The 11,096-nt window shown below is 41.8% G+C and overlaps 1 protein-coding gene across 1 annotated transcript; it reads right to left on the reverse strand.

Moving 5' to 3' along the window:
* Positions 1–1,048: 1,048 nt before the first annotated feature.
* CUNH3orf49 (chromosome unknown C3orf49 homolog) lies at positions 1,049–11,096 on the reverse strand. Its single transcript, XM_073569779.1, has 5 exons — positions 10,984–11,096; positions 8,171–8,496; positions 6,716–6,846; positions 5,203–5,313; positions 1,049–1,333 (listed from the first exon to the last, which is right to left on the reverse strand). Exons 1-5 carry the CDS (start codon positions 11,094–11,096, stop codon positions 1,136–1,138), a joined length of 879 nt encoding a protein of 292 aa, XP_073425880.1. The 3' UTR covers positions 1,049–1,135.

Raw genomic sequence — 11,096 nt, forward strand, 5'->3', positions numbered from 1 at the left:
ATCCTCTTGTTTCAGTGGTAATTTAGAATATATGAGGCTTTTATCACACACATTTTTAGTTCTGTATTCTGTCCATAAAGAGTAGTGGTAATAGGTTAAGGAGGAGCTAGATGATCCAGCTGTAATCTTTGGGAAATGTTGTACCCCAGGTGTAAGGAGAGACAGATTGCCAACCTGATGAAGGCCATAATCTAGAGTGGAAACGTAACAGTTTACTAATATAAATGGATTTTGTGTTGTACAGTTTTTCAGATTTTCTTCCTCTACTGGGAGATCGGGAGGTAAACCATCAGACCTATTTTTTTATCCTAATTCTGACATCCTTGAGTAGATATTTTAGTTTCAGCCATAGACTACGTGGCCTTTTTAAACGGGAATTTCGAGATCAAGAAAAGGGTTTCCTTTTTTTCCCCACCAAATAAGAGCAGCATTCTTAAGCATAGTTATTTTCTGATATTGTAGTTCAGCTTTGTGAAAATGAATGAAGCTGAGATGTAATACCAGATACAACCCATAGACAAGCATTGGACCTTAGAGGGAAGCTGTCGACATGGTTTTATATGTGGGAAGTAGCTGCATGACTACTAGATTGGTTCTTGTTCCCCGATAGCAATGATACCTTTTTTGTAGAGATCCGATGTGCCAATCATAAGAAATGTACCGTAGAAGCAATATGCAAATCAGGCTGAAAGTGCACTGTGGAGGAGGTGTGTCAGTGCACATAGACTGCTTGGACACACCCCAGTGCACTTCCAGCCTGATTTGCACATTGCTTCTACTGTAGATTTCTCATGATTGGCACATCGTATCGCTACAAAAAAGGCGTCATTTTTAGTGGAAGCCAAGCAGCTATACGTGCTGATAATTTAGACACCACAGCTGTTATTTCAGACACTGGAGCCATTTATTTGCCCGCGAATCGCGTTCCCTTCCACTTATTCGTCGCAGTTCACATGAAACGGTATAAATAATGAGCCGCAGCGGGTGATTATTAGTTTGGTTTTTCGCTCCACTTTATTTGATGCTGTAATTGAGCCTGTCACATAACCAAGGGACCGCAATCAAGATCCAGGTTATCATCACTGCCGGGGGAGGAGGATGAAACTTTCCATGTGACGTCGAAGATAATGATCCTCTAGTAACAGCAGCAGATACAAGGGAAGCAAACGTTCTTAAATTTGTACTTTCTCGTGTTCTTTTTGGAGATTTTCTGAAACTGCTTAGAACATTGAAGTATTTCGTCCCCGAGAGATTCGCACTCCCGCAGCTCCTCGTGTCGCTGCGCCAGGAGTTTACTGGACTTGTCTGCAATCGTTTCGATTAGATCATCGACCTGGAATTGGAAATCAAGGATCAGATGCTGTGACGGTCATGAAAATTCAACGGTTGCACCGATGCAGACCGCTTTATATAGACAGTGCGCATAAATGGCTGAACATTATATTGAAATTGTATTATCTTGTAGTGATCTCCATTTGGAGGGTGTATCTTCTTTAAAACCCATAGAAAAGCCTGTTCTTGGTGTCCTTATCCCTCATAACCAAATAAAACTGCATTTAGTACAAAAAACTGTCTACTATGTCCTGAGACTGTCCCAATTCTCATGCGCTGAGACTCGCCAGCTATTGTTTCTGATTGGGTGGTTCCACTTCATCAGAATTCTGCCAGCACAATCAGTGCAGGAACGTCCTTATCTCAACTTCCCAGCAGCTGCTAAGCCTGCCATTGTCTAATATCTTGCCTAACCTGAACTGAAAGCCAAACTCCTTTTTATTATGTCTTTTTTCTGTCTCATCTTTCTGGTTTGTTTGTTTTTTGGCTGCTGGGCCGAGAACATCTGGATAATGAAAATTACATCCATCCTCGTTAGTGCGCAAGCCTAAAAAATGAGGATTGAAAAAATAAACTGGTGTAAAACTTGTACAAAAGCCTTAAAAGTGAATTTGATGTAAACTGAAAAATGTAATGTTTTTAGAGGTAAAGTAAATTATAAATTAAGCGATTTGCAGATTGTTTTTCACATGATCAATCAAATTAGATCAAGTTGTCCGAAAGTGAAGAGACCACTTCCTAAAGCTGGCTCTCTTTGATGCACGGGGTGAGGATAATTGTCAATTTCTTGGTCTACACAGAAGGTACAGTTAGGTCCATATATATTTGGACAGAGGCAACATTTTTCTAATTTTGGTTCTAGACATTACCACAATGAATTTTAAGCAAAACAATTCAGATGCAGTTGAAGTTCAGACTTTCAGCTTTCATTTGAGGGTATCCACATTAAAATTGGATGAAGGGTTTAGGAGTTTCAGCTCCTTAACATGTGCGACCCTGTTTTTAAAGGGACCAAAAGTAATTGGACAGATTAAATAATTGTACATAAAATGTTCATTTCTAGTACTTGGTTGAAAACCCTTTGTTGGCAATGACTGCCTGAAGTCTTGAACTCATGGACATCACCAGCCGCTGTGTTTCCTCCTTTTTGATGCTCTGCCAGGCCTTCACTGTGGTGGTTTTCAGTTGCTGTTTGTTTGTGGGCCTTTCTGTCTGAAGTTTAGTCTTTAACAAGTGAAATGCATGCTCAATTGGGTTGAGATCGGGTGACTGACTTGGCCATTCAAGAATATTCCACTTCTTTGCTTTAATAAACTCCTGGGTTGCTTTGGCTTTATGCTTTGGGTCATTGTCCATCTGTAGTATGAAACGACGACCAATCAGTTTGGCTGCATTTGGCTGGATCTGAGCACACAGTATGGCTCTGAATACCTCAGAATTCATTCGGCTGCTTCTGTCCTGTGTCACATCATCAATAAACACTAGTGACCCAGTGCCACTGGCAGCCATTCATGCCCAAGCCATCACACTGCATCCGCCGTGTTTTACACATGGTGTGGTATGCTTTGGATCATGTGCTGTACCACGCCTTCGCCATACTTTTCTCTTTCCGTCATTCTGGTAGAGGTTGATCTTGCCTTCATCTGTCCAAAGAATGTTCTTCCAGAACTGTGCTGGCTTTTTTAGATGTTTTTGAGCAAAGTCCAGTCTAGCCTTTTGATTCTTGATGCTTATATGAGTGGCTTGCACCGTGCAGTGTACCCTCTATATTTACTTTCATGCCGTCTTCTCTTTATGGTAGATTTGGATATTGATACGCCTACCTCCTGGAGAGTGTTGGTCACTTGGTTGGCTGTTGTGAAGGGATTTCTCTTCACCATAGAGACTATTCTGCGATCATCCACCACTGTTGTCTTCCGTGGGCGCCCAGGTCTTTTTGCATTGATGAGTTCACCAGTGCTTTCTTTCTTTCTCAGGATGTACCAAACTGTAGATATTGCCACTCCTTATGTTGTAGCAATTTTTCGGATGGGTTTTTTCTGTTTTTGCAGCTTAAGGATGACTTGTTTCACCTGCATGGAGAGCTCGTTTGACCGCTTGTTTCTTTCACAGCAAAACCTTCCAAATGCAAGCACCACACCTCAAATCAACTCCAGGCCTTTTATCTGCTTAATTGAGAATGACATAACGAAGGGATTGCCCACACCTGTCCATGAAATAGCCTTGGAGTCAATTGTCCAATTACTTTTGGTCCCTTTAAAAACAGGGTGGCACATGTTAAGGAGCTTAAACTCCTAAACCATTCATCCAATTTTAATGTGGATACCCTCAAATGAAAGCTGAAAGTCTGAACTTCAACTGCATCTGAATTGTTTTGTTTAAAATTCATTGTGGTAATGTCTAGAACCAAAATTAGAAAAATGTTGTCTCTGTCCAAATATATATATGGACCTAACTGTAAATCTCCAGCAGGGGATGCTAGGATTTCATTCTTGTATCCTACAGAATTCTGTGAATGCATCTTTAGACTGTGATTGCCTTCTATTACAATTTAGAGGGTTATTTCCATTTTTTAGAATGTATCACCTATCTATAGAATCTGTGCTAACTTGCTGATTGATGGGGGTTCGACAGCTGGGACCCTCAGCAATCACAGTAGTTATGGTTATATAGGAGTGTTACAAGAAGAAGCAGGATAAATAATCATCCATTGAATTCAGTGGCTGCCGTTCCACCCAGCGTCACTCATTTATGTTTTCATTTTATGGGGTCTTAGGTGGAAGTCATAGCCAAACATCCCCGAAGGAATCGTCAAAAACTCAGCTGACCTCCCAGACACAGCAGTCATGTGCATCACTCCCTACATTTCCAGGATAACTGTGCAGCTTGTTATGTATTCTTGTGTCATTGTAGTGAAGTTCTGTTCATGGTCGGCAGGCAGCTCTTAACAGGAACACCTGAAGAGGATTACTGTATTACTGTCCTTATCATTTTCTCTTGGCTTTGTATTTTGTGCAAAGCCTTTATGAGTGAAGAAGTGCCACAACTACATTTTCATATTTTTTTTTATGAGGCACTACATTTGGTGCCTTCAAGTGTGTTTGGATAACCCTTCTTATAATTTTCTTTCTGGCTTTGCACTTTGTAGAGAGCTATTACGAGTGTAGGAGTACCACAACTACACTGTATTCACAACATTTGAATGAGGTTCTACAGTTGGTGCCTTCAATGGTGTATTGATGACTCTGCTTGTAATTTTTGGCAGGCTTTGCACTTAGTGCATAGCTTTTATGGGTCTAGGAGTACCACTACAGGACAATTTGAACCTAATGTGAATGAAGCCCTCCTTTATGTCTAATACACGGTGTATCTGAGTCCCTCTTCCATCTAATTTCGTCAGCTCTTGCTTCCTTCATAAATTACACTGAAATTTCCAATTGTTTAATGAAAATTAATAAAAATTAATAAAAAATCAAATTTGGTTTCACTAAATTATTATTTTTTAATTATTTAATTTTTTCCTTTTATACAAGTCATTATACGAGAAGGAATGTTTCTTAACATCTTTTTTCCTGTAAACTCCAATTTCTTGTTGATTTTGAATGTTTTATTGTCAGTCCTTAAAGTGGAAGAAAAGTATGACACCATTGCTCTCAGCAGCGATGTGGGAGTCAGAGATGCTTCCAGGCGTCTTACCCATGCTTTTCTCCTTCCATTCAGCAATTTTTCCATCCATTTCAACATTTTTACAGCCCCCCCAGTCCTCTTTCTAGGGTCTACCAGAAAAATGATCACATTTCTCATTGATTCCCATTACTCAAAACGAGCCTCCGAGCATTTTAGTGCTCGCTCATCTCTAGTAAGAAGTACCTGCGTCTGCAGACTGCCGACTGTGTACTCAGACTGATGTTTCACCTTGTCTATGGCTTTCTTCTTCCTTTTAACCAGAGCAAATTGCCTTTTTTTGGATGAATATGACCCCTAGAAAAAAGTAATACAATTACATATCTAAAACATGTATGTGTGCAATGCATGTGTGCACGAGCAGTCAGGCGGGCAACGTTCTCCTATATGAATATGCCAAAAATGTTTTATGTTGGTTTATAATGGCAAGCAGTACCATCTGCAGTCTACAGGTGGCGCTACATTCCCTTTATATGCTATTGCCCTTATACTGGCGGGGTTTACATTTGGAGTAGGTTTTTTTTATACATTTTTCCACCTGTTACAGTTTGTTTGTAGGGAGCTTTTTGTCATAGATTTTTGGAGCAGATTGTGCTCTATAACACACATGAAAAAAATACTTTTTGAATAATCTTCCTATTTATATCAAATGGGCAATATGAGAAATATGCTTGTAGTGCACATGGTACCGTTTTTGTCCACATTTGTTTTAGTGTGGAAAAAAAAAGCAATCTGGGTATGTGCACATTTTCTTTGCGGAGAATTTCGGAGCATAAACTGAGCAGAATCTTAAGTTTTTGAGGAGTTGTGATTTTTTGACGAGAATTTGGAGAGAGTTTGTTCTACAAAAGCTATGAAAAAAAACTCAAGTTATTTAAATAATTTAAAAAAAAAACACGGTATGGGGACCCCTCTATTCTTGACAACCAGCCTTGCTGAAGCTGACAGCTGAGGGTTGCAGCCCCCAGCTGTGAGTTTTTCCTGGCTGGTTATAGAAAATACTAGGGAACACACGCCAGATTATTTATTTATTTACAGGTGAGTGGCGGGTGATGAATACTTCCATCAGCCGCTCCTGCTCTCACTGATATTACCAGCTGCGGGTGTACGCTGATGGAAGTAATAATTCCATCAGCTGCCGCCTGCTCTCACTGGTATTAGCGGCAGCAGGTGCATGCCGATGGGAGTAATAGTCGAATAGTAATAGTTGAATATAACTCTCATCATTCTCTTTCTGCTCGCGCTGATCGCCGGCAGAACATAGGAGAATGATGCGATCCATCTTCAGCACCTGGCGCCGGAGAACAGCGCTAACAGTACTGCAGCTTCTCAGGTGCTGGTACATGTGGTACTGATGCGGCACGCGGGCACCATATGGTTGCCACACGTGCGCTGCAAGTATTACACACGGACACTGACATCTCCGGTACCATTTTTTTTCTGGATACTCCTGGAAAAAAAAAGGATCTCATAATTGTAAAGTATGGCATTGTTTTTTACATACATTTCCATCCTGGGACTAGCTTTACAATCAATTACAGCAGGAACACGGAGGAACATTCACTGCAGGAAATGATTTCCACCATGAATTAGCTGTGTCGGTTCCTATCGTCAGCAGCATGTGTTGGAGAATATGGCTGACTTCTCCTGATTATATCCCAGGGATGGACACCTGACAAGAATGAAATCAGAGCTGTACCTTCTGTAGACCTGCGGGCAGCGAGGTGACAGACACTCGCCTGGTGGTTTTCTTGGAGCGCACTATCACTTTGTCCGTGGTGATCCACTCCGTCTCTGCCTCTACAACATGAACATCCAGTTGAAGAATTGCTTTCAAAGAAAAACAACAAGTAAATCTGAATATGTAAGACTATGTCTCCTCTCCAGGTGAACTGTCAGCTCCATCATTAAAGGAGACACTAAGAGTAGATTCATTATTACATTTGCGCTTTTTTTTTTTTGTTGCTAATTTTGATGTTTTCCGCCTGTTTTTCATTTGCACCTTAGACTACGTTCCCACGGTGAGTATCTGGTGCGTTTCCGATGTTGCAGTTTTAGGTAAAATAGGTTACTTACGTTTTTTTAATTGAAATTACACAGTGTAAAAAAATCACCCAAAAATTATCTTGGAAATGTAGACTTCTTTTTATTTGGGTCTTTTTATGTGTTCCTTATAAAAATAGATAAAAGAGAAAAAGAAGAACTCACCATCCCTTAGGCGGTAAGGGCAGACAGCAGTAGAAATCGGACTGAGACTCGACCTTAATGCACGGACTGGCCGGCGGCTCTCCCCACCCAAGCGTGACAGCTTCATATATTTCTATGCAGCTGTCACACTGAGGACGGGAGAGCCGCCGGCCAGTCCGTGCATTATGGTCCAATCTCGATCTCATGTATATGGCACCCTTAAAATGAGTCCTTTATTGCTTAACGTAGAAGCCATAGAAACTGGTTGCAGGGGAATACGGGTAGCGTGAGGACTATGGTCGTTTCGCGTTATACCAATGATTCTTCCAGTCCTGGTGCGTGCTTCTTTTTCTCTTTTATTTATTTGGATTTATTTTTGTACACGGTATCTTAAGAAGGTAGTACCACAACACCTTGTTATTTTATGTGGTCACCCTTGTATCATTTCTTTATGTTCTTCAGTATAGGCAATAATTGGGGTTTACCATTCCCAAATTTTTCAGTCTTTCAAAGCCACAACTCGTCTTGAAAAAAAATGGAAAAATAAAAAAAACCTCCATAATGACATATTGACGGAAAAATAAAAATAAAATTACGTCACCTCTGAAAAGGGAGGGAAAAAACTAAAAAGCAAAAAAAAAAAAAAAAAAAAAAAATTGCCCTCTCATGACTTGGAAAAAAGCTGGATCATACAAGGGGAAGATTTAACAAAGATGGGTCAAAGGAAAAATGGAGCAAAATTCCTGTAATAACAGGTTAGGTTGCTGCTTTTAAGGACACCTAAAAACAAGAGCTGGAATCTGATTGGGCGTGAGATTCCATCGACTTTTCCGGGATTCTATGAGTTTTCCTGGAAATGAGCAGGAATGTGATGGACAATACATTCTGTGCACATAGTTTACATGTTTGTCCCTGCTAGACAGATGTAGCCGACATAGCCTAAATGACATTTGTACATTTTTCTTACCAGCTCGTGAGATCCTCCTTCCTGACCCCTTGACTCTTTCCCGTGGGAGTGCGAGGTGTTGAATCATTTTAGGAAGATGATGCCGTTTGTGGGACATCACCAGTGACTCATTTCTAGAAGACGCAGCCTGTAGGACGTTCACATGCTTGGCTTCTTTTATTCTGGTGGTTAGCACTTTATCCATAAAAATTTTCACCTTTTGCCCAAGACTTTTTTTTTTGTGTTCTCGGGTCATGGAGGATTCCGACTCGCTGTCACTTGATAGTTCTTCGTTGGGGACAAGGACTTTTTGGTTTAGTAGGTTGGTTGAGACAGCTCCATGCCACCTGCATGAAGAGTATCATGAGTGATGGTTTCCAGGAGAGTATACAGCCATACTATTGTAATTAGTCAGTTATAAATGATAGTTAAGAAATTAATTTCAGGAAGATTCGCTCAATTTGGCTGGAGGATCAGATTCGGTCCAAATCAATGTTGCGAAAAGACGTTTGTTATGCTCTGACCCCAAGGTTGATGCCAGAGATTGGCCACGTGGGGGTGATGCATGTCGCTGATGTCAATAACGTGCGTGACCCCTTCCCACTTGACCTGGAAGTATTGGAGACCAACATGGAGGACACGAGAACGGCAGAGGCGGCATATGGACGGGTGATGTGCTTTATCTTCTTCTTAACCCCTTTCCAATCCATCAAAATAAGATCGCAAATTGCTCACTGACTGGTTGCCATTTTGCTGGATGTGTGCGAATCAAATGCCAAAAATTTCATAATTTTCAGAATCCAAAATTTTGGGGAAAATTTAAACAAATATGATTTGTTGATTCACTAATCTCTAGGTAAGATCTTCATATACCGAAAGAAAAATATAAGAAAAATATTTCAAATTGGGCCAGTAGTGCTACAGTATAACCAAACCCATCGGTGCTGATGGATATCTATAGGGCCCAAGAGTACGCTTACGGGCCAGGGTTACATTTTGATCTTATGTAAAAAATGACCATAACAATTGGGTAATCTGTTGTCCAAAAGTTAAGCAGCCGGCAGTTTTCACACGGTCACCCAATGCCTACGTTATTCTTCCCATCTGTCCAATTCAGTGCTGACTGCTTCAATGGCATACATCCATAGTAAAAAAAATGTATGGGGGCCACAATGAGGGACATCATTAGGCTATGGAGCCACATTAGAGGACATTATTAGGATATGGGGCCACAACTGGGGACATTATTAGGTTATGGAGCCACAATGGTTGACATTAAGGTATAGGGCTACAATGAAGGACAATATTAGGGTGGGGTGCTACAATGGAGGATATTATTAGGGTATGAGGCCACATGGGGGACATTAAGGTATAGGGCTACAATGAAGGACAATATTAGGGTGGGGTGCTACAATGGAGGATATTATTAGGGTATGAGGCCACAATGGGGGACATTAAGGTATAGGGCTACAATGAAGGACAATATTAGGGTGGGGTGCTACAATGGAGGATATTATTAGGGTATGAGGCCACAATGGGGGACATTAAGGTATAGGGCTACAATGAAGGACAATATTAGGGTGGGGTGCTACAATGGGGATATTATTAGGGTATAGGAAAAAAATATTTTTTCCTTCATCGTCGGAGTCTGAGACTGGGACTGCGTCGCGCGGATGATACTTATGAACAAGGTGCAAGGCATTTTGGTGAGCTGACTTTCCTTATTTCCCCTTTCTGTTTTTTAGTATTATTAGAGTATGCACCGACCTCTGCACCTAGGAGTAGGGGCCACAGCGCGCGGGAAATCGGTTAGTTGCTGCGGGAACGTGCAGCACGCAGGAGGGTAGTGTCAGGGCTCCTGCAGAGAAGCCAACTGCCAGAGCGGGCCTAAACCAGCAGAGGCTAAAATCCGCTATCAGAGACTGCCGACAGCAATGTACCTGGTCCCATCACTGACTGTGAGTGGCAGGACACCCAGTCAGGACATAAGCGCCGGCATGCACCAAAGGGAGAATTGGGACACCCACTGTGAGGGGTTTCCCTTTATACCTGACTGGAGTCACTCATTGTCCCTGTACGCTGACAGGGGGAAAGACTGTGCTCTGCCCGGCTCGTCGTTTCCTGACACACCGATCACCGACCGGACCACGAGGAATCACTGTCACCGTCAAGAGCCAAGACATAATCTTTTCCAGGACTACACCAGACCACGAGGAATCACCGCAGCCAGGATCCAGGACGCTATCTTTTCTAGGACCATACCTGACCCCTTACACGCCACAGCTTTGGCGCCAAGTCCACATCCTGAACAAACCGCATTCTGAAGTCGTCGGACTGATAAGTTTGCTATTCTTGAACTTTCTACCCTATTCTTCACACCCGTTTCACCTGAGCTACGTACCCTGTGTACCTTTATACTGTTTTCCCTGTTTTCTCCCTGTGAGGAGTATACCTGTTAAATTAAACCCCACGTTAACCCTTGCTTTGCCTCCGCCCCTTTACTGCACCTGCTCACAATTACACAATGGATGACATTAGGGTATAAGGTCACAATGGGGGACAATATCAGGGTATGGGACCAAAATGAAGGATATTATAAGGGTATGGGGCCACAATGTGGAACATTGTTAATGTATGAGGGCACAGTTGGGGACATTATTAGGGTATGGAGCCACAATGGGGATCATTATTATGGTATAGAAGTACAATGGGGGACATTATCGGTCCGACAGCTATATAAGGTGTCTGTCCAGCCTAACTGTAGTGCAAAGTACACAAAATTGGACCTTTTTTGATCATCTTTGCCTGAGGTCAGCATCGACCATTAGTATTACCTGATAATGCCTTTTCGTTTCGTCTGAGAAGAACGGCCCTTGTTTGCCTGGGATCCTTTGCCGCTCTTCTTGATAAGGGCCTGAGACTCCGATGCCTTCGGCTTTGGTTCCAT

The sequence above is a fragment of the Dendrobates tinctorius genome, unplaced genomic scaffold, assembly GCF_039654945.1.
Source record: "Dendrobates tinctorius isolate UK_male_01 unplaced genomic scaffold, ASM3965494v1 ptg000027l, whole genome shotgun sequence".
In the NCBI taxonomy this organism is placed as follows: Eukaryota; Metazoa; Chordata; class Amphibia; order Anura; family Dendrobatidae; genus Dendrobates; species Dendrobates tinctorius.

Bases quoted from the DNA above. Each gene is read 5' to 3' on its own strand.
- CUNH3orf49 (XM_073569779.1), bottom strand. From the start codon at position 11,096: ATGGAACCAAAGCCGAAGGCATCGGAGTCTCAGGCCCTTATCAAGAAG. The intron at 5,314-6,715 runs GTACAGCTCTGA...ACTTTTTTCTAG, and splicing joins TGCCCGCAGGTCTACAGAAG to GGGTCATATTCATCCAAAAA. The intron at 1,334-5,202 runs GTACTTCTTACT...TTCCAATTCCAG, and splicing joins TCGGCAGTCTGCAGACGCAG to GTCGATGATCTAATCGAAAC.